Genomic DNA, 24,537 nt, shown 5'->3' with positions numbered 1-24,537 from the left:
AAATATAATTGGTCTCACAAAAAACAAGCCCTCATATGGGTCTGTGGGTGGAAATATAAAAGAGTTATGGCTCTTAGAAGGCAAAAATAAAATAAAAATTAGCAAAAAAAATTGGCTGTGTCCTTAATGGGTTAAAAGGAATGTGTTAAAGTAATGTTTCAAGATTTTTTGGTTTTGTCATCTCTAACTTTCCATTTTATCTATAAAACAAAATAATCCAGAAATCTTGCAGTATTTCTCTGGCCACTAGGTGATAAGATGTCTATGGACGGAATACCCCTTTCAACTAAGCTGAGACTTCCTGTTCTTTCTGTGAAGATATGGAGGAGGATGCTAGAAAGTGATCTGCATAGCAGTACAGCGAAAGGTCACACCAACAGATATGAGACAATAGTAGCTCAGCCTCCTCCTCCTCACATTAATGCCAGGAAACAGTAAGGCAGAAATGCTGCAAGACCTCAAAACATATTTAGGTGTGCAAAATAAAAACATGTATGACTTCTGCAGATACTTTGTAAATGTAAAAAAGTACATACCTACGCACCCAAATCGTCTTTATATATATATACATACACACTGTGATCCAAATTAGGGGGACAACTGACCATTACACCTGTGAAAGTTTGACATCACATTACAAAACTATAGGTGTTATTATATAGTAGACCCCACAATTGATTCTATAACAGCCTTCACTGTTCTATAGAGGCTTTCCAAAAGATTTGATGCAAAGTATGTGGAGCACACTCGGCACTGGGATATATTACAAGCCTCTTGTATTGGAGAAGATCCGCAAAGTAGATGACTCCAAGGTGGTGCAGGCGTAAATAGAATAAAGCAGTATGTAGAAATTCACCAAAAGAGAACTGTTAAAAGAACATAGCACTCACCCTTATGTTGAAAGAAGCTTGATTGAAGAACACACATTACTGTACAATGATCCACATCACAGGAAGAGAACAGACAAGACTTGGTCACGCCTATGCCGCTGTGCACATGGCACCATGTAAAGTAACTTTGGTTGCCATGGGAAACCAGACAACTGAGGACTTACAACTGGGCGGGCGGTACACTGTAATCGGTGATGTAACCGGGCTGCATAGCCTACTAACAAAGAAAACAGCAAATGGGGGACGGGTAAACACTCGATCACAGGTAGATGAATAAACATGAGGTTGACATAGAAATAATCAAACCTGTGAAAAGAAAAAAAGAAAAGAGCAGGAGAAAACAAACAAATAAATAAATCAGCACAGGCTAAATTTACACAAAGACGTTCAGTTCATTTCTTTCTTTCAAGCCGATCGGTCCCGTAGCTTGCAGCTTGGAAATCCACTGTGCCTCTCTTCTCAAAAGGTATGTGTGTGAATCTATTCCTGGTGAAGGTTTTTTGATGGCTTCGATCCCGAAGCCCCGGAGGACCTCTGGTGAACCTCCGTGGGATTCACTGACATGCATAGACACTCTGGGGACAATTTGTCCTAGTCTAGTGAGGCGAATATGTTCTCTGTCTTTTGAAGAGGGGTCTGATCATGGAACCAACATAATAGAACCCGCAGAGACAGATGAGACAGTACATTACGTATGGTGTACGGCATGTAATAAAATCTTTTACTATGATTCTTCACTCCCGATGTGTTTGTTTTTTCTGGTGCTCATGTACTTGCAATGATTGCATCTCCCGCATTTGAAATTACCCTCTGGGGCGGTTTTATTAAGCCAGGTAACTTCTTTTTTTGCATCTGAAGGGGATGTAAAAATGTACTGTGCACCAATGTTTTTTGATAGCTTTACTGCGCCTGTATGAAATTAAAGGTTTATTCAAGGCAACCACATTCAGAACACAGTAATCTTCAATAAAATGCCAATGGCAAAAAATCGCTTTTCGGATATCTGATGTCAGGCGGTTATACTTGAAGGAGAAGGCAAAGCGTCTGTTTTTAGATGTTTTGCACTTGTATTTTTAGTTGTTTTTTTTATTAAATCACTTCTGGATATCTGTCTAGTTTTATCCAGTGCATTTTTCAGAACAGTCTCTGGCTAGCCCCTCATTTTCAAATGATGACATAATTCATCTGATTGCTTTAAGAAGTCAGACGGAGTACTGTTCACCTTCTTCAGCCGAAGAAGTTGGCTATATAGGATTGCTTCTTTTGTGTGGGGCGGATGATAGGAATCATAATGAAGGTAAAGCAAAGGGGCAGACGGTTTTCTGTACCCTTTTGTTTCGAATGAGCCATCTTTTATTTGGACAACTGTATCTAAGAAGGTGAGTTCGGAGGTACTGTACGCTGATGTGGAAAGCACGTTCATCCTGTTTGTTTCATTCAAATAGGTAACAAAAGCCTGAAATTCCGTTCCATATAACAAAGACGTTGTCCAAAAAGCGTTTATGACACTTTATGGACCTTAAAAACGGGTTACTGTTGCTATAAATCAGCTTTGCTTCCAAAAATGCTAAATATATATTGGCAAACGTGCACGATACTGGGGTGCCCATGGTCGTACCATTGTACTGTGTGTACCAGCTATCATTGAACTGAAAAAAATTATTGTTCAAAACAAAAAAACAGAGCCTCACTGACAAAATTACAGTACTCTTCAGTCTTGCCGAAAGCCACTAGAATGTCCCGTACCGCTTTTACACCCATCTCGTGGGGGGATTCTAGTATACAATGATTCAACATCCACCGAAACCAGGCTATCTCCTTCTTCCAGGACCATATCATCTAGACAAGACAGGAAATCGATATCTTTTATGTATGACGGATATTCACAATGCAAATTTTATTCGCGAATATCGCATATTCGTGAATTCGTTTTTTTTTTCTCACAGTACACATCACAGTGATCACCCCTCTCTGCTTCCAGCTTGTGTGGTGTAAAGAAGGCTCTAATACTACTGTGTGAGACTGGCGTGCGAATTTTCGCAAATGCAAAAATTTGCATAAGCTAATTTCCGCATATGCACATTTTTGCATATGCTAATTTTTGTATATGCTAATTTTCGCATATGTTAAGTTTCACATACGCAAAAAAAAAATGAGAATATTACGAATATGCGAATTTAGCGAATATATGACGAATATTCGACCATATATTCGCGAATATTTGCGTATTCGAATATGGCCTATGCCGCTCAACACTAATGACGGAATGTCCTTCAGTAGTGGGCGGGAGAACCACTTTAGTTATTGTGAGAGGTAATCCTTCACCCACCCAATCCCAGAAACTATGGGTTATCCGGGTCGGTTGACCGGAGATTTGGTGGTACCACTGTGGTTTGGTGGGATTTGTTGGAAAAAGCTTCTCTGCTGTTTTCTTAGAGAGCAGGCCCTTCTCTACTTGCTGCCTTAAAGGGGTACTCCGGTGCCAGAAAGTTAAATGTATTTGTAAATTACTTCTATTAAAAAGCTTTACACTTCCAGTACTTTTTAGCAGTTGTATGCTACAGAAGATATTCTTTGCTTATTGAATTTCTTTTTTGCTCTCTGCTGACACTGTCCAGAACAGCATAGGTTTGCTGACACTGTCCAGAGCAGCATAGGTTTGCAGTGGGGATTTTCTCCTGCTCTGGACAGTTCCTGATACGGGCATTAGCTGTCAGCAGAGAGCACTGTGGACAAGACAAAAAATAAATTCAAAAAGCTGCTAAAAAGTACTGGAAGGGTAAAGATTTCTTAATAGAAGTAATTTACAAATCTGTTTAACTTTCTGGCACCAGTTGATTTAAAAAAAAAAATGTTTTCCACCAGAGTACCCCTTTAAGAAAGATTGCAGGTTAGAAGATACCTTAGACGTGGGATCTTGTTTCACCAACACGTATGTGCCCTTGTCATTTAATTGCTCCATAGCTTCATCCATACAGTAAGATCTGTACGGCCTTTTAGCCAGTCCAGTGGTCTTTTTTCTTTGGAGGAGAGGTTAGGTCTCGGTTCAGGGTAGATCAATGCTTTAAGATAATTTTTAATTGTGGGGCTGAATTTCTCTAGATTGCTACCACTGGCAATAGTGGGCAGAGGGAGGATTTTTTCCCACCTTTGAATGCAGGTACTTTTGACAGGGCCATAGTCCCTATTTCTGGACATTTCAGTAGTATTTCCATGTCCCGTGTGTCAGAGGGGGATGCGGCAAAGTGGGCACTAAAGCCGAGATCACCCACTATAGCTGGAACTTCTCCTTCAAGCTCTGTTTGTTGAGATGGCAACTTAGTTTAAAAAAACTTGTGCAAATTCATTTTGCAGATCCCCTTGTATAAGTCCACCTCAATCAATCAAACCTTTCAGGTAGGAAAAAATGTTATCCTTTGCTCAGCACAGAAATTGTATTTTTCCAAAACTTCTCCAGAGAGATTAATGACAATGTTGTCTTGTCCCTCTAATGTTTCCAAGTGACAGTCTTCCTTTTTACACTTTGTTGTGCTTCCCTTCCTGTGGCACTCTCCTATGCTTGTCTTTGGCCTAAAGGGGGTGCTACGTTTGGGTTTGAGTTAGTTGATGTTTCAGTTCTCTCTTGTGGCTTTATATTTTTATTGTTTTGTTTTTTAACTCCGTTGGCTAGGTCCTGGCTTTTCCTCGGAAGAGCTGGACTCTGACTCGGTTGTCCAAAAGTCACGACTAACTCTTTTATTTTTGTTAGGCACTCTCCTTTTTCTTTGCGCTGCTCGCACTGTATGTTTCCATATGAAGATTTTCCTGTTTTCAAAATCTAAGCTGTCCCTGATGAATTTGTCTCTTTTTCTGTCTTTTATTTCCTTTTATTGTTCAGCTATTTTTGTTTCTATTTTGCTGAAAAAAGCATCGGCTTTCTCCTGGCTCAGACGGCTGCAGAGCTCTGTTTTGCACTTTCAGAAGTCTACAGTTACTGACTCGTATTCTTTTTCATTACGCTTCAATACTAATTTTAGGACATTCAGGGAGTGCTGTAAATGTAACTTGTCCCATTTGGACTTAAATTCATCGTCACCTTGAAATTGTGAGATCTCTTTATAAATTCTGAGCCCATGGGGCACTCTGTTGCTTGCCAGGTATGACTTGAGAGACTTTGTGGTCCAAAAGAACCTTAACTCCTGTTCTGCTAATCTTTGAATCTTCTGTTCTAGATTATGTGTGCTAGTAAGTTGTATCCTGTCTTTGCTATTACACACTTCACTTTCTAGTGGCAAGACTGAAGAATACTGTAATTTTGTCAGTGAGGCTCTGTTTTTTGTTGTGAACATGAACAATAAAAGTTTTTTTCAGTTCAGTGATAGCTAATACAAACAGTAGAATGGCACGGCCAGGGGCACACCAGTATCGTGCACTTTTGCCAATTTATATCTAGAATTTTTGGAAGCAAAGCTGATTTATAGCAACAGTTACCCGTTTTTAAGGTCCATAAAGTGTTATAAACGCTTTGTGGACGACGTCTTCGTTGTATGGAATGGTACGGAAATGTAATTTCAGGCTTTTGTTACCTATTTGAACGACACAAACGGGATGAACATGCTTTTCACATCAGGGTACAGTACCTCAGAACTCACCTTCTTAGATACCGTTGTCCATATAAAAGATGGCTCATTCGAAACAAAAGGGTACTGAAAACCATCCGCCACTTTTTCTTAACTTCATTATGATTCTTATCATCCGCCCCACACAAAAGAAGCGATCCCATATAGCCAACTTCTTCAGCTGAAGAAGGTGAACAGTACTCCGTATGACTTCTTAAAGCAATCAGATTAATTATACCATCATTTGAAAAAGAGGGGCTAGCCAGGGACTGTTCTGAAAAAATGCACTGGATAAAACTAGACAGATATCCAGAAGTGATTTAATTAAAAAAAAAAAAAACTAAAAATATAAATGCAAAAACATCTAACAACAGACGCTTTACCTTCTCCTTCAAGTATAACAGCCTGGCGTCAGATATATGAAAAAAGATTTTTCGCCATTGGCATTTTATCAAAGATGACCCCATTCTGAATGCGGTCGCCGCTTTAATTTCATACAGGCGCAGTAAAATTATCAAAAACTAGCTGAGTACCCGGCATTGCCCGGTTTTTCCTTCCTCATCCTTGTTGGGGAGGAAAATCAACAAAGGAGGAAGCTTTTGACTTCATATCCCATCCCCATATATTGTTGTCATATCCCAACCCCATATCCTGTCCTCATACCCTGACCTCCTATCCCGACCTCCTATCCCGACCTCCTATCCCGACCTCCTATCCCGACCTCCTATCCCGACCTCATATCCCAACCTGTAATATGTGTACCAAGTATTGAAATATTTCCAGCCGTACAGAAGTTATGTGAGAACATACATTTCCCATTGATTTGCACCCTCACAAATGGGGGTAGTTAAGGGTTAAATTAACTATCCTAAATTTTAAGTGGACATATAAGTAACATGTGACCAAGTATTATCGAAATATCTCCAGCCGTTTGGAAGTTATGCAGTAACATATATTTCCCATAGACTTGTATGGGACTTTAAACAAAAACCCCGACCCTGGCAAATGGTGGTGAATAAGGGTATCACCTATCCTATGTTTGTTGTTGACATATAAGTAACATGTGTGCCAAGTTTCATGTTAATATCTTTAGCTTTTTGGACGTGATGTTGGAACATACACACATACATACACACACACATTGGGCCTCATTTACTAAGAGTATCGGGTTTTTACTAGTGGGATAAGTTGTTTCAGACATGCAGGATTCCTCTCTATTTACTATTGGGAAAAGTCGGGAACATTTTCTGACCAGCTTTTTCTAGGTCGATATTTCCAGCCATTTACCCACAGCATTTTCTGTGAATTCCATAGTAAATCGGTCTGGTTGTGAAACCACGCCCCCTTTGGACGACCATGCCCCTTTTTCGGGTTTTTCAGGTGCACACTGTCGCACACTGGTCTGACATGTCTGAGACAGAATAACCAGACAAAAACTGGTCAGTTTCAGCTTAGTAAATGAGGCCCATTGAGTTTTATATATATATATATATATATATATATATATATAATATATATATAGAGAGAGAGAGAGATACATTGGTGCACAGTAAATTTAAGCCCGCGTTAGATGCAAAAAAAAGTTACCTGGCTTAATAAATCCACCCCAGAGGGTAATTTCTAATGCGGGAGATGCAATCATTGCAAGTACATGAGCACCAGAAAAAACTAATACATTGGGAGCAAAGACATCATAGTAAAAGATTTTATTACATGCCGTACACCATACGTAATGTACTGTCTCATCTGTCCCTGCGAGTTCTGTTATGTTGGTTCCATGATCAGACCCCTCTTAAAAAGACTGAGAGCATATTCAACTCACTAGACTAGGACAAAGTGTCCCCAGAGTGTCTATGCATGTCAGTGAATCCCATGGAGGTTCACCAGAGGTCCTCCGGTGCTTCGGGATCGAAGCCATCAAAAAACCTCCACCAGGAATTGATTCACACACATACCTTTTGAGAAGGCACAGTGGATTTTCAAGCTGCAAGCCACGGGACCGATCGGCTTGAATGAAAGAAATGAACTGAACTTCTTTGTGTAAATTTACCCTTTAGCCTGTTCTGATTTTCTTTTTTTATTTTCACAGGTTTCGGGTCCTCTGTCTCGTCTTTCTCATCACCCTGTAGCTCCACAGACTGCTCCTGCTCCTCCTCTACTGTCAGATGACTAGAAAAACCACCAATTTTGCTAAACCTTGCCTGTGCTCCACTGTCCCCCCTCCAGTTCAGCCCCAACAGGGCTCATGTGGCCTCAAGATGTAGGCAACACATCTCCAGTGCCCTGACCAGCCATCGTTTCCAACACGTGTTGTAGGATATGAAGCAGTGAAATGACATCATCCATCCTGTAATCCTGGTGACTGACTAATAACGTGGCTTTCTCAAAGGGCCTGAGCAAACGCCAGGTGTCACGTATGAGCTGCCACTGGTTGACATTGAAGTTACACAGGGGAGTCCCCCTATCCGCTTGGATCATCAAGAAATCAGTGATGGCTTTTCTCTGTTCGTATAGTCAGTCCAACATATGGAGGGTGGAATTCCAACGTGTGGAAACATCACAAATCAGACAAGGTTGGGGATGCTGTTCTGATGCTGCAGCTCAAGGAGGGTGTGCCTTGTGGTGTACGATTGGCTAAAGTGCATGCAAAGTTTCTTCCCATTGATAAGATGTCTTGCAGATGGGGGTAACACATCAGGAATCGCTTGACAACCAGATTGAACACGTTTGCCATGCAGGACACATTGCGCAGGCTTCCTTGAAGCAGCACAGACAAGATGTTCTTCCCGTTGTCAGTCACCATGGTACCCATTTCCAGTTTTCTTGGAGTAAGCCATGATTAAATTTTTTGATGAATAGCACAGACTGAAGGAGGCGGAAGCATGGGAAGACCATATAGTGGCAGAATGACAAAGCCTGGAGGTGGGAGCAGCAAGAGGAGACCATATGGTGACAGAATGACACAGCCTGGAGGTGGCGGCAGCCTGACAAGTCCAAAGGGCCTCATAATTGAAAAGTTTAAAGATATTTTTTTAAATTGCATGTGGCCATGTTAACATCCTCCGGATACTTGATTAAAAAATGCCACACCGCTGAGTAGCTGATTTTCCCCCCAACAGTCTGCACTGACTGACTGCTACAGCCGCCATATTCCAGGGACCCCTGTTTCACTACATCCCGGACAAGTAGGCTGTCGCAAAGCAGGTGGTCTACCCCGGGCACGTTTGGCTGCAGACTTCCCACTGCTGCCACCATGCTGACTCCCAACCATGCTACCACCTTCCTGGCTCAACTGCTGCCTCACGGGCAACCTGCCACCCTCTTCTCCTGATGATGATGAAGCCCCTTCTGCACCCGGCTCCCAAGAGCGATCGGCTTCATCATCATCGAGTTGTGTCTGCACGTCACTGATGTCCTCCTCAGGTTCCTCAACAGTGTGTGCTTCAGGAGCCTGAACGCTCCCAACACCCGCTACCACGCCACTCTCCTCATCACTACTTGCCCGCCTACCGAAGGAAGCAGGGGAAGGCTCCTCCACTTCTTGGCTGGGCAGTAGCTGCTGACTGTTCTCTAGTAGATCGTCCTGACTAAAAAATGGAGCTGAAACCACAGTATAGGATACTTCTATGGGGGAGGGAACAGCATAGGACAGAGGCAATTGGAGGACAAGGACTGCTTAACTACCTCTCCAGAATGCAAACTGATGGTTGTGTCTATGGAACCCACCGACTGTTGACTGGGGGTGTGAGATGTCACTTGTGATGAAGTGGATGACCGTGTTAACCAATCAATGATAGCAGATGGGTTGCTGGTCGATAACCTCTCCCTATTTCCACCTACAAACACTGCCATTTCCCAGGGCTTTTAGGTGGAAAAAGGGATAGGTTCCTATGTGGGGCCACCCTTTTTAAGACCAGTAACACTTTCCTCGAAAATACAAAATAGGAAAAAAGAGGGTACAAAAAAAAGAGTTTACAAAAAAGAAGATTGCAGCAGCACTCTTGGTCAAAAAATGGAGGCTCTTAGTGCACTTTTTGATCAAAACGTGTCCCCATCCACCACACGGAGGTGGCCTCATATCGGATGGGACCTTAACACTCATTTCACTCACCTCTGCATGGAATATGGCCTCTGACTGGGTGACATGCTGGATCCACTATCAATTTAAAAAACCTCCTGGGAAACAGGGAGGAGTGCAGGGCTACAGAGGGTGCCACTCCCCCTAAATTGCTCAGCAAAAATAAAAATAGCCAGCACAACTATCTAATGCGCGGGTGGACGCTGCTGTGGCAAATACAGAGTATACAAAAAAGAAGATTGCAGCAGCACTCTTGGTCAAAAAATGGAGGCTCTTAGTGCACTTTTTGATCAAAACGTGTCCCCATCCACCACACGGAGGTGGCCTCATTTCGGATGGGACCCTAACACTCATTTCACTCACCTCTGCTGGGCATATGGCCTCTGATTGGGTGAGATGCTGGATCCACTATCAATTTAAAAAACCTCCTGTGAAACAGGGAGGGGTGCAGGGCTACAGAGGGTGCCACTCCCCCTAAATTGCACAGCAAAAACAAAAATAGCCAGCACAACTACCTAATACACAGGTGCATGCTGCTGTGGGAATTACAGAGTATACTCTGTAGTTGCCACAGCAGCGTGCACCCATGTATTAGGTAGTTGTACTGGCTATTTTTGTTTTGCTGTGCTCATGTGGCAGTGAGATGTAGTGCCCTGAACAGCCATCGTTTCCAACAAGTGTTGTAGGAAATTAAGTAGTGGAATGACGTTGTTCATCCAATAATCCTGGCGACTGACTAGTAATGTGGCTTCCTCAAAGGGCCTGAGCAAACAGCAGGTGTCACGTATGAGCTGCCACTGGTTGACATTGAAGTTACACAGGCGACTCCACCTATCTGCTTGAATCATCAAGAAATCGATGATGGCTTTTCTCTGTTCGTATAGTCGGTCCAACATGTTGGAGGATACCGTTCTGACGCTGCAGCTCAAGGAGGGTGTGCTTTGCGGTATACGAGTGGCTGAAGTCCATGCAAAGTTTCCTTCCCATTGTTAGGATGTCTTGCAGATGGGGGGGGGGAACACTTCAGGAACCGCTTGACAACCAGATTGAACACGTGTGCCATACAGGGCGCATGTCTCAGGCTTCCTTATTGCAGCGTAGACAAGATGTTCTTCCTGTTGTTGGTCACCATGGTTCCCATTTCCAGTTTTAGTGGAGTAAGCCATCATTCGATTACTTCATGAATGACTTTTAGCAGTTCCTCCCCTGTATGACTCTGTTCGCCAAGGCAAACCATGTGAAGAACAGAGTGACACTGCCGTGCCCTGCACACATGGTATGCTGGAGGGGTACTGAGACTTGTCGGGGCTGAGGACACGGTGGAGGATGAGGAGGCTGAGTCGCACACTGTCACAGGACCAACGGCCTGAGAGCGTGGAGGCAGAAGCGGTGTGACCTGTCCAAGTTGCTGTTGTGGCTGTGCAGAAACCACATACACCCAGTGGGCCGTAAAGGATATGTATTGTCCCTGAACGTAGTTACGCCTCCACACGTCGGCGTTGTCGTGCACTTTGGTACACACATACAGGCTTAAGGACTGGCCCACCTTCTGTTCCGCAAAGATGTGCAGGGCTGGTACTGCCTTCTTCACAAAGAAATGACGGCCTGGCACTCTCCACCTCAGCTCAGCACAAGCCATCAGTTCTTTGAAAGGTGCAGAGTCCACTACTTGAATTGGGATGGAATGCAGCAATAGCAACTTGGACAGGAACACATTCAGCTTCTGCGCTTTTGGATGAGTGGGTGCATACCGATGGATTGCTGGCAGAATGACTGACAAGAAGTAGGAGGAGCAGGAGCATCTAGAGCAACAGAAGATGGGTATGACCCACAGCTCCCTTTGGCTGAGGTGATGGAGACTTGGCTGCCTGAATCAGGGAGTGGCGTGCCACTGGGTGATGCAGCAGGCTGTACCACCACATCGGAGCAACGGTTCTCCCAGTCCGCTTTATGGTAATGCTGCATATGTTAAAGCAGGGCCGTGGTGCCAACATAGGGACCCTGGCCACGCTTCACCTTCTGCCGACACATCTTGCATGTGGCCATGTTAACCTCCTCCGGATGCTTGATGAAAAGCTGCCACACCGCCGAGTAGCTGATTTTCCTACCAACAGTCCACGCTTATTGACTGCTACTGCCGCCGACTCCAGGAAACCCTGTTTTACTACCTCCCGGAAAGGTAGGCTTTGGCTCCAGACTTTCCACTTCTGCCACCATGCTGACTGCCAACCATGCTACCACCTTGCTGGCTCAGCTGCTGCCTCACGGTGCAACCTGCAACCCTCTTCTCCTTATGATGATGAAGCCCTTTCTGCACCCAGCTCCCAAGTGTGATCGGCTTTATCATCATCGAGTTGTGTCTGCACGTTACTGATGTCCTCCTCAGGTTCCTCAACAGTGTCTGCTTCGGGAGCCTGAACACTCGGAACACCACCTCCCACGTCACTCTCCTCATCCCTACTTGCCCGCCTAGTGAAGTCTCCTCCACTTCTTGGCTGGGCAGTAGCTGCTGACTTTCCTCTAGATCATCCTCACTAAATAGTTGAGCTGAACCCACAGCATAAGAGGCTTCTGGTGGGGAGGGAACCTCATAGGACAGAGGCATGCCAACTGAGGGTTGTGTCTAAGGAACCCACCGACTGTTGACTGGGGTTGTCAGATGTCACTTGTGATGAAGTGGATGACGGCAGATGGGTTGCTGGTTGAGACATGACAGCTAGCTGATACCGGGAGCTCAGGCCTCTCCTGCTGATACTAGTCCCTAATCTGCTTCAACTTCTGCCTGATGAATTTAGGACTCTGCCACTCTGTGTACGTCCTGGCACTTCTCTGCCTGACGTACTTAGTGCGTATATGAGGGGAGTACAATATGCTCCACTACGCTTAAAGCAGTATTTGTGTACAACACCAGCAGGTGTGTACTTTTGGCTGGCCTTTCACAGTATCTAGGCCCTTAAGATCTTAACAGGAACAAAATAGTACACCAATGAGATGTATGTATGTGGTATGCACTTATGAAGGGAGGACAATGCCCTCCAGTATGCTTAAAACAGTATTTGTGTACAATACCAGCCAGTGTGTACTTTTGGCTGGCCTTTCACAGTATCTAGTCTCTTAAGACTTGAACAGGAACAATATGGTACACCACTGAGATGTATGTATGTGGTATTCTCTTATGAGGGGAGGACAATGCGCTCCAGTACGCTTAAAACAGTATTTGTGTACAACACCAGCAGTACACACCAGTGCTGCAGCACACAGTCGCTGTGTACTACACCCAAAATTGCACTTTCTCTCTCAATCTCACTACCTTCCCTATCAGTGCTTCTAGACAGGATTTGGGCTTGAGGTGAATCGCTGCTGTTCTGTGCAACAAACTGTTCTCTGTCTCTCTCTGTAAAAGAGCGCTGTAGTGACTGGGAGGTGAATCGCTGCTGTAAAAATGCTTTTCTGTGCAACACACACTGCTCTCTGTCTCCCTCTCTGTGCAACAGAACAGTGATGTGACTGGGAGGTGAATCGCTGCTGGAAAACTGCTTTTCTGTGCAACACACAGCGCTGTCTATCCCTGAAGTGACTGGCCACAAAATGGCTGGCGATTATATAGGGCTGTGACATCACAGGGGTGGCTGGCTGCTAATAGGCTGCATGCTGCATGTGATTCAGGGTCATCCCGCCTACCTTTGTTCCGCCTTCCCAGAATTCCTTGCCCCATGTCCTCACATGTGGATCCGCCATTTTAGATGCCCTGGAGCCTGGACCGCACTAAATGGAGTTTAATGAAGCGATTTGTGCGATTGAATTGTGGCGATATTCGCATTTGTTAAGAATTGATTTTTTCCTGAAATTTGTAACAAATTTGTATTTGTCAGATTCAATTCGCTCATCCCTAGTCACTTTCATGATGTTCCAAATGACCAGAACAAATACTGCAATAGTCCCCTCTCTGGGCATCCGGAATAAGCTGGTCACATGATCTGCACAGTTTATGCTTTGATTTAGACTTTCTCTTCCTTGAAGAGGCAGAGCTAGACATCTGCAAAACAGAATATAGAAGTAGAATCAGTAAAGGTACAAAGGCATATGTGCACAACAAGGCTACCTAAAAAGTGATTAAACAACTACATTGACATGGTCTGAAATGGCAGGAGGTGCTCAACCCCAAGTGCAGTTGTGCACCTACCTAGAAAGTGACCAGCATATACAGCAGAGCAACAACAACCTTAGAGGCTAGAAAGACCGGCTGCTTGCACAGAAAGGCAGCATACGTCGGCTCTGCACAGCCTAAATAGCGCAAACGCGTGCCGTATTCTGGAGGACTGGCACTCGCGTCACTTCCAGTTTACGTCAGACACCAGAGGAGGGCAGTTATTCGCAAGAGAAGCGCAGTGTGCACCACAATCAACATGGCCGTGGACCGGAAGCCACATAAAGATTATAGTAAAAGGTAATTACCTTAGTAATTGCTGTATAAGCGCCCAGATAGAGGAACCATCACTCCAGGGCATTAACTTATCCACAGAAACGCTGTAAAAGGTCCACAACGGACCTCCTGATTTTTTCCAGGTTACCCACATGGACCACCAGGGAAAGCACCAGGTAAGCCAAGGTTATCCACATTGACTCTCAGCCATTGGACTGGAAACTCTGGTGCAATAAACCTAAGGAAAAAAGAAAATATGGGATATTGTGGGACCATAATTATATCAATATTCAATGTGTATTTGGTACTATGGACACTTGCACCTTGTGCAAATTTTTCTGGACTTATCTTTACACCTCTGATTTGTAAAGATTCCAATATTAAAACAATAAAATAAACTTAAATCCACTATAAATAATGAATTTAGCGTGTGACATCTTTTTGGTTTTGTAGGGGATAGTTGGTATTCATTGGTATTCACTATTTTGACTGGGTCTTTTGCTTTTGGTCGGTTATGATTATTATTATAGTATGAAATAAAATATTTAAAACATGCATTTTATTCATATGTAATAGCATATTTTACTCTAACACAGTAGTATTGCTTACATATCCTTACATATAGCAATACATTTTTCATTATAAAAATGCTTTTTACTGATGCAGATGCTGCAAAGATCTGTAAACTCCTAATATGTGACTAATGAAAAGACACATTGCAACCTAGCTAATTATGAAGCCACTTGAGAATCTTACACAGCAGGTGTGATTTCATAATTAACAGTGTGGATAATAGTTCAGCCTTCACGTGTACCAAAATAGCATTCTTCCAATCTAGCTTCCAATTCAGGATACCAACAAATTGTATCGTGTTAAATGAAATAACACAGACCTATTTTAATAGACTAAGTCATGGCTCCTTTTTAGGATTATTTTCATCACAATAGGAATTTTACCTGGCCTCTACAAGTATTGAACTTATAAGAAAAACATCATTTTATAAATGTGAAAACGGTCATCAGCTAAGTGCATGATGAAGAGCTTCAGATTGCCTTAAACCTGTTAAGGACACAGCCCATTGTGGCCTTGAGGACACAGAAAATTATAATTTTTTTCCTCCTCCCCTTCTAAGCCATAACTCGTTTAGTATTCAATCCACACACGAGGGCTTTATTTTTTGTGCGACCAATTGTAGTTTGTAATGGCACCTTTCATTACTATAAAATGTATAGCACATAAAAAAAAATATTATTTATGGTGGAAAATTGGATGAGAGTTTGTACCATGTTAGCCTTAGAGATTGGAGTAGCAATGATACCTTTATTGGCTGAGAGGATATCGATTGCAAGCTTACAAGACCTCTTAGGTAAGGCATGTTACAGAATGCATGTATAGAACATTTCTCTTAAATACAATTCTAACTGGCATGGTTACAGATGGTGGAACAGATATGACCAACTCAGTGTAGGATAATTTTTTGATCAACCAGAGGTGGTATATACAGAACATTGCATCTCATTTAAGGACATTTACAACATGCATATATACAAATAGACAGCAGATAAGATCAACTCAGTTCTTTTGATCAGTCAATGGTGGTATAATATGATGTATACTGCAGTCAGCCTCTGGAAGTGTCAGAGGGGATGAAACTTTACTTGTCCACCAAGTGGTAATGTGACATAATTTCCATGTCTCTGTTGAGGCCTGCACTTAAAGGGGTACTCCAGTGTTAAACTTTTATTTTTAAATCAACTGGTGCCAGAAAGTTAAACAGATTTCTAAATTACAGTTGAATGAAGATAGAAATATGTCCGCACTCACCATGCCTTTTCAATATGTTCGCTTTATTGGATTCTTCAGATATCCATAAAAAAGCACGTGACAAAAACACCCGAGTGTAGGGAGGGGGAGCTGCTCCTGGCAGGGAGACTAGGAGCGGGTGTCAGGAACAACAGCACAGTTTCACATTATTCACGCATCTTCCGGGTCCTGGTTCTCTGGGATTACCTCACAGGTATATATTGGAGAGGGGGAGGGGAAAAGTGCACCCAGTCAGCAATGTAATAAAATCCTATGAAAATGAAAATAATCAACTAAAGGTAAAAACAGAGATGACAGCATTATATCTTGTATACAAGGATACCTATGATCCAAGAATTTTATATCTATTCTATAAAAATGAACTCAGATCGTTTTGGTCGTTTAAACCCATTGGCCCTGGAGCTTTTAGTTTAATTATCCACCTAGCTTCACTTTGGATAAGCTTTAGGTGTCTGTCTAAACCCTGCGGTTGTGTCGAAATATGTTCTATACCCGCAAACTTCATACATTCAGATTTACCTTCGTGTACTTCTTCTATGTGAGAAATTAAGCGTGTTGCTCCTATTTTAGACTTAAGTGAATAGATGTGTTCCCTGAATCTTGTATTTAAATTTCTTTTAGTCTGACCTATATAGTAATGTCCGCAAGGACACACTATACAGTAGACTACGAATTGTGATTTGCAAGAAATAAACTGATTGACGTTAATGATTTGTCCCCCAAACTGAAAAGACTTCTTTTTTAACATAAATGTGCAGAATTTACAATGTCCCAATGGAAAATTTCCATTTGGTGCTTGTTTATTTAGCCAGTTTGGTTTGTTTTCAGTCTCTTTTTTACCTTTTTTGATTGCATCTGATGTGATTTTATTTTTACGGAAGGTAATAATTGGTTTATTTTTTGCTATTTCTGCTACAAGTGGGTCTTGTTCTAGCATGTACCAATTTGACCATATTGATTTTTTAATCGCAGTATTCATGGGGCTGTTTTCAAAAGAAAAAATTTTTTTTTTTTTTTGGGGTCACTATGCTTTTTCTTTTTTAATTTATTTGGAATCAATAGTTCTTTTCTTTCTCTTGTTTCTGCTTTCATAAATTTAACATTTATGAAAGCAGAAACAAGAGTAAGAAAAGAACTATTGATGCCAAATAAATTAAAAAAGAAAAAGCATAGTGACCCCAACTCAAAAACATTTTTTTTTCTTTTGAAAACAGCCCCATGAATACTGCGATTAAAAAATCAATATGGTCAAATTGGTACATGCTAGAACAAGACCCACTTGTAGCAGAAATAGCAAAAAATAAACCAATTATTACCTTCCGTAAAAATAAAATCATATCAGATGCAATCAAAAAAGGTAAAAAAGAGACTGAAAACAAACCAAACTGGCTAAATAAACAAACACCAAATGGAAATTTTCCATGTGGACATTGTAAATTCTGCACATTTATGCTAAAAAAGAAGTCTTTTAAGTTAGGGGGACAAATCATTAATGTCAATCAGTTTATTTCTTGCAAATCGCAATTCGTAGTCTACTGTATAGTGTGTCCTTGCGGACATTACTATATAGGTCAGACTAAAAGAAATTTAAATACAAGATTCAGGGAACACATCTATTAACTTAAGTCAAAAATAGGAGCAACACGCTTAATCTCTCACATAGAAGAAGCACACGAAGGTAAATCTGAATGTATGAAGTTTGCGGGTATAGAACATATTCCGACACAACCGCAGGGTGTAGACAGACACCTAAAGCTTATCCAAAGTGAAGCTAGGTGAATAATTAAACTAAAAGCTCTAGGGCCAATGGGTTTAAACGACCAAAACGATCTGAGTTCATTTTTATAGAATAGATTTAAAATTAAAAAAACCTAGATCATAGGTATCCTTGTACACAAGATATAATGCTGTCATCTCTGTTTTACCTTTAGTTGATTATTTTCATTTTCATAGGATTTTATTACATTGCTGACGGGTGCACTTTTCCCCTCCCCCTCTCCAATATATACCTGTGTGGTAATCCCAGAGAACCAGGAACCGGAAGATGCGTGAATAATGTGAAACGGTGCTGTTGTTCCTGACGCCCGCTCCTAGTCTCCCTGCCTGGAGCAGCTCCCCCTCCCTACACTCGGGTGTTTTTGTTACGTGCTTTTTTATGGATATCTGAAGAATCCAATAAAGTGAACATATTGAAAAGGCATGGTGAGTGCGGACCTATTTCTATCTTCATTCAACTGTATATGAAAGACTGTTTTTTTAAATGTCCAGCACGGCATACTAGCCGTACACCCTAACACATTGATTGCTACACCTGCATAGTGGCTCTCTAGCAGTGCCCACCCATTTTTCTACTTCTACAGATTTCTAAATTACTTCTATTAAAAAATCTTAATCCTTCCAGTACTTATTAGGGGCTGTATACTACAGAGGAAATCCTTTTCGGATTTCTTTTTTGTCTGTCCACAGTGCTCTCTGCTAACACCTCTGTCCATATCAGGAACTGTCCAGAGCAGGAGAAAATCCCCATAGCAAACATATGCTGCTCTGGACAGAGGCGTCAGCAGAGAGCACTGTGGACAGACAGAAAATAAATCCAAAAAGAAAATAATTTCTTCTCTAGTATACAGCAGCTAATAAGTACTGGAATGATGAAGATTTTTTAAAAGAAGTAATTTACAAATTTGTTTAACTGATAAAGAGCTGACAGATTCCCTTAAACCAGTTGATAAAAAAAAAATGTTTTCCACCGGAGTACCCCTTTAAAGAATTGAATTTGAACATCACTTTGATCTCCTATATTTTTCTCCCCTTTGAGTTGGAAACTCGCCCATTAATACAGTGAGTTTGATATCTCCAACGCTGTGTCCAGTCTGGCAGAAATGTTCTCCCACCAGTGTCTCTGTCCTCTTTTTTTTAATATTGTATCTGTGTGAGTTAAACATTTTATGCAGTGGTTGTCCTGTTTTACGCACATACAGAAAAATTGGAAATAAAATAGAAAACTAAATGTAAAATTGAAAATAAAACCACAATTTTGCAACTTGTGCAGGGTTTTGTTTTTACCCAGTTCACGATAGAGTAAAATAAATGACATGTTCTCTTTATTTTGTGGGTCTATATAATTAAAATGATACCATGTTAACATGCATTTCTATTATTATTTACTTAAAAAAAAAAAATCAACATTTGTTAACGCATGTCTAAAATTTGCCCTATTCTGACTCCTTATAACTTACTTATTTTTCCATATATAGAACTGTTTGAGGATGCATTATTTGCACCGTGACCTTTAGTTTTTATCGGTGACACTTTTTTGTTTATATAACTTTTTGATCACTTTTTATTTCCCTTTTTCTGGGATGTGATGTGACCGAAAATCAGTGATTTTGGACTGTTGCAGTTAAGCCGTTCACTGTATGGGATCATTAACATATTTTAATAGCTCTGACATTTCTGCATGTAGGGATACCAAATATGTTGATCTATGTTATTTTTATGTTTTTTTTTATTTGTTAAATTGGAAAAGAGGGGGGTTTGATTTTTATTGGGGAAAAGGCTTTTCACTTTTAGAAAAAAAAATGCACTTTTTTTCTACATTTTTTAAGTCCCCACAGGGGACTATTTATAGCAATCTTTTAATTGCTAATATTGTTTGGTGCTATGCATAGGCATAGCACTGATCAGTATAATCTGCAATCTACCTCTATGCCAGAAGCAGCCATGGAAAAGGTAAGGAATACTCCATCACATTATGGGACTCAGAACATATCTGTACATCCTGGTGCTCCAAGTACAAGGCAGCCAGGATGTTAAGGTTTGCCCTGTGTCCCCGAGGGGTAATGGTATCTTTTGGGCTACACTTGATTAATGTTTTAACTTTTAATCAAGGTGGTGTGGAAGATTAACAGCGATACAGGCAAACAGCATCAAGTAGCAGTCAGAGATGGTTACACAGTACTCCCTTCACTTGGTAAAATAAACACTGTAGCCAGATGTTATCTGTCAAACATACTACAAACAATGCTTTTCACTTTGTGCAATTTTTCCATAGGTGCATTTTTGGGCCAGTGGCAATTTAAAAATTTTTTTAGAATCTTCCATCTCATGAGATCTAAGATGCATAGATTTAATAATGGTTGTATATAGGATATCAAGAAGTTTATATTGGGGATGACATATGTTATCTACATATCCACACTTTTAATATAGGGAGGGTTGTACATTAGTTAGGAAGGGAGAGATTATTGACTAGATATAGGGACTGGCACCTGTACCCGTTCCTCCTCCCTATCTATCAGCTTAAATCACATCACAGACACTGTAATTCACATCAGCTACTATAGTGGTGTTGACTGTTTATCCGTATGTTCCTAGTTATATTGGGTGCCATTCACTTTGTAAACATACATTATACAAGTGTACATGTCTTTTGTTTATACTTGTGTTGTTTCATATTAATGTAGCAGTAAAAGTTATGTTTTAATCAGATGGGCCTTATTGGTGTTTGTCTTTATATACAATTATATACTGTAATGTTAGCTACAAAAGCTTTACAGTGAAAGTTCATGCCTAATTGTGCAATTTTCTCTGGGGATATGAAAAGTAGATATGTAAGAAAATGTAAATCACACATATTATTTACATAAAACACCCCTTTATATCATCATTTAGTTTTACCTTAATGTGAAAATTTTTAAAGGGGAAACATTTGTATACTTCTGGGGCCTTAGAAAAAAGAAAACTATACTTACCTACCCCATGTCCCCCACTGGCCCCCCACAACTCTCGACTGGCTCCTTCTGGTCCCCCAATGGGTCTGTCTTTTTTCTGCTTCTATGATGAGCTCGCAGAACAGGACCTGGCCACTCAGCCAATCACTGCCAACAGTAGCTGCACCCAGCACCACTCTCTAAAGCAGGAATAAGACAGAAGCATCAGGTAACAAGAGCTGAGGGGGACCAGGGGTAGGTAAGTATACATTTGTTTTCTATATTTATAAGGCCCCAAAACCATATAACATTTTTATAAAACACCAGAACCCCCTTTAAGGTTCACAGTGTAAACTATATTTAATAGTCTTATCATTTGTCTTTTATCTGCAGTACTTTATATACAGTTGTATTCTTGGATTCATTTCTTGCTCTGTATTTATACGGATAAATTATGAATTGAAAATGATTATCATGATCATCGCTCTGGTGATATACAACATTATTCTTCTTCACACACATGCTCCAATGCTTGAGGCCTACAGCAGGTATCTCTATGCAACAGTTTCCCTAGAAAGGTATGTATTTTTATTTAATCTGTCCAGTTTACTTATTTTTCAACATCTTTTATCTTTATATTAAAATACATTGGTTCCTCAATTTACAATATTAATGGGTTCCAGGACGACCATTGTAAGTTGAAAATACTGGCCCTGATTTACTATTGTAAACCTGACACGTATTCTGTCTGCCAGAATTTGCACCAGAAAACCCCACAGATCAGAGCATGTGTAAGAAAGAAAAAAAAAACATAAGGAAACCTTAGTAAATACTGTGGAATAAAATTGTAGGGATTTAAATCAGGGCCATTGTATCTTGAGACCAAAACCCTATGGAAAACTACTAATTGGGATGAAGTCACTCTTGAGAAAATGTATAATTTAGATTGAAGAAAAGAGCAACTGGACTCCACACGTATCTTATACAATAATTTTTTTTAAATAATTAATAATATTAATTATTGAAAGAATAATTTTTGAAAGAAAATAAAACACAAAAAATATTTTTTGCAGATGTTTCCGCCGCAAAAAATTCTGATGTCTGCTGAAAAAATAAACATGTTTATTCTTTCAGTGGAATCCGTTCAAAAATGCATTCTCGTCCATGAAGACACATTTCCAAGCGGACCTAGTGAACATGCACATTTGTGGAATGTCTGCTTATGTTCTGGGCGAACATTCTGCAAATTTTCTGTTGTGTGAACATAGCCTAACAATGTTCTGGCTGGTGGTGCATGGAGGGCCTGTGATATTAACCCCTTAATGACCAAGCCCATTTTCACCATAAGGACCAGGCCAATTTTATTTTTGTGTTTTCGTTTTTTCCTCCTCGTCTTCTAAAATCCATAACTCTTTTATATTTCCATCTACAGCCCCATATAAGGGCTTTTTTTTTGCGTGACCAATTTTACTTTGTAATAAAACCTCTCATTTTACCATAAAGTGTACGGCGAACCCAAAAAACATTTTTTTTAGGGAGGAAATTTTAATAAAAACCAACATTTTGCACATTTTGGAGGGGTTCGTTTTCACACTGTACAATTTACGGTAAAAATGATATGTGTTCTTTATTCTGTGGGTCAATACAATTAAAATGATACCCATGGCTAGATACTTTTATATTTTTGTACCGCTTAAAAAAAATCTAAAACTTTTTGTACAAAATCAGTAATCTAAAATCGTCCTATTTTGACCTCCTATAACTTTTTCATTTTTCCGTATATAGGGCAATATGAGGGCTCACTTTTTGCGCCGTCATCTTAACTTTTTTTAGATACCACATTTGCTTATCTAAAACTTTTAGATAATTTTTTTATAAATTATTTTTAATAAAATGTGACAAAAAAGCAGCATTTTTGTAAATTTTTTTACGTTTACGCCATTCACAGTTCGGACATTTACGCACGCGGCAATACCAAATATGTTTATTACAAATTTATTTTACGCTTTTTGAGGGTAAAATGGGAAAAACTGACAATTTTCATTTTTATTGGGGGAGGGGATTTTTCAATTTTTTTTTTACTTTTTATTTTTCAATTTTTCAACTTTTTTTTTTTACACTTTTTATGTCCCCATAGGGGACTATCTATAGCAATCCTTTGATTGCTAATACTGTGCAGTGCTATGTATAGGACACAGCACTGCTCAGTATTATCAGTGATCTTCTGCTCGATCTCAGACTAGAGCAGAAGACCCCGGGAGACGGCCGGAGCCAGATGAGGGGACCTCCGGCCGCCATGCTGGATGATTGGATCGTCGTGGCAATGCTGCGGGCGATCCGATCATCCAATCAAAGTACCGCAATGCAGCAGATGCCATGATCTGTATTGATCACGGCATCTGAGGGGTTAATGGCGGACATCCACGCGATCGCAGATGTCGGCCATTACGGGCGGGTCCCCGGCTGCTGCTAGCAGCTGGAACCTGCCGTGTATGATGCGAGCGCCCTTCCGATGCTCGCGGTCATACGCAGGACGTAAATGTACGTCCTGGTGCGGGAAGTCCCGCCAAACCAGGACGTACATTTAAGTCTGTGGTCGTTAAGGGTGAAAGGGGAACTCCAGTGGAAACAAGTAGAAAACAAATGTTTTCAAATCAACTGGTGCCTGAAAGTTAAACATATTTGTAAATTACTTCTATAAAAAAATGTCATCCTTCCAGTACTTAGTAGCTGCTGTATAAAACCGAGAAATTTTAGAATTTATTTTCTGTCTGACAACAGTGCTCTCTTCTGACACTTCTGTCCATGTCAGGAACTGTCCAGATTAGAAGCATATCCCCATAGAAAACCTCTCCTGCTCTGGACAGTTCCTGACACAGACCTCTGTTCGTGTTAGGAACTGTCCAGAGCAGGAGAGGTTTTTTATGGGAATATGCTTCTAAGAACTTCACACATTTCTCTGTAGTACACTGCTCAAAAATAAAGGGAACACTAAGATAACACATTCTAGATCTGAATGAATGAACTAATAGTATGAAATAATTTCTTCTTTACATAGTTGAATGTGCTGACAACAAAATTACACAAAAATTATCAATGGAAATCAAATTTATCAACCCATGGAGTTCTGGATATGGAGTCACACTCAAAATCAAAGTGGAAAACCACACTACAGGCTGATCCAACTTTGATGTAATGTCCTTAAAATAAGTCAAAATGATGCTCAGTAGTGTGTGTGGCCTCCACGTGCCTGTATGACCTCCCTATAACACCTGAGCATGCTCCTGATGAGGTGTCAAATGGTCTCCTGAGGGATGTCCTCCCAGACCCGGACTTAAGCATCCGCCAACTCCTGGACAGTCTGTGGTGCAATGGGACGTTGGTGGATGGAGCGAGACATAATGTCCAAGATGTGCTCAATCAGATTAAGGTCTGGGAACAGGCGGGCCAGTACATAGCATCAATGCCTTCCTCTTGCAGGAACTGCTGACACACTCCAGCCACATGAGGTCTAGCACTGTCTTGCATTAGAAGGAACCCAGGGCCAACCGCACCAGCATATGGTCTCACAAGGGGTCGGAGGATCTCATCTTGGTACCTAATGGCAGTCAGGCTACCTCTGGCAAGCACATGGAGGGCTGTGTGGCCCACCAAAGAAATGCCACCCACACCATTACTGACCCACAGTCAAACCGGTCATGCTGGAGGATGTTGCAGGCAGAAGAATGTTCTCCACGGCGTCTCCAGACTCTGTGAAGAGCACAGGGCGCAGTTGCAAATTTGCCAATCTTGGTGTTCTCTGACAAATGCCAAACATCCTGCACAGTGTTGGGCTGTAAGCACAACCGCCACCTGTGGACGTCGGGCCCTCATACTACCCTCATGGAGTCTGTTTCTGACCGTTTGAGTGGACACATGCACATTTGTGGCCTGCTGAAGGTCATTTTGAAGGGCTCTGGCAGTGCTTCTCCTGCTCCTTTGAACTGGAGGCAGCTTTGTTTAACACATTTTTTCT

The 24,537-nt window shown here is 41.2% G+C and overlaps 1 protein-coding gene across 2 annotated transcripts in view; it reads left to right on the top strand.

Annotated features, from left to right (window-relative positions):
• Positions 1 to 24,537, top strand: part of ADCY2 (adenylate cyclase 2) — a 532,901-nt gene that overhangs the window by 451,895 nt on the left and 56,469 nt on the right. For both annotated transcript variants that reach the window (XM_056520731.1, XM_056520730.1), the window contains one exon: positions 20,916 to 21,100. In XM_056520731.1, the coding sequence (XP_056376706.1) occupies positions 20,916 to 21,100 (185 nt within the window). The remainder of the gene's footprint in view (positions 1 to 20,915; positions 21,101 to 24,537) is intronic.

The sequence above is a fragment of the Hyla sarda genome, chromosome 5, assembly GCF_029499605.1.
Source record: "Hyla sarda isolate aHylSar1 chromosome 5, aHylSar1.hap1, whole genome shotgun sequence".
In the NCBI taxonomy this organism is placed as follows: domain Eukaryota; kingdom Metazoa; phylum Chordata; class Amphibia; order Anura; family Hylidae; genus Hyla; species Hyla sarda.
This window is presented reverse-complemented; position numbering and strand designations above follow the sequence as displayed.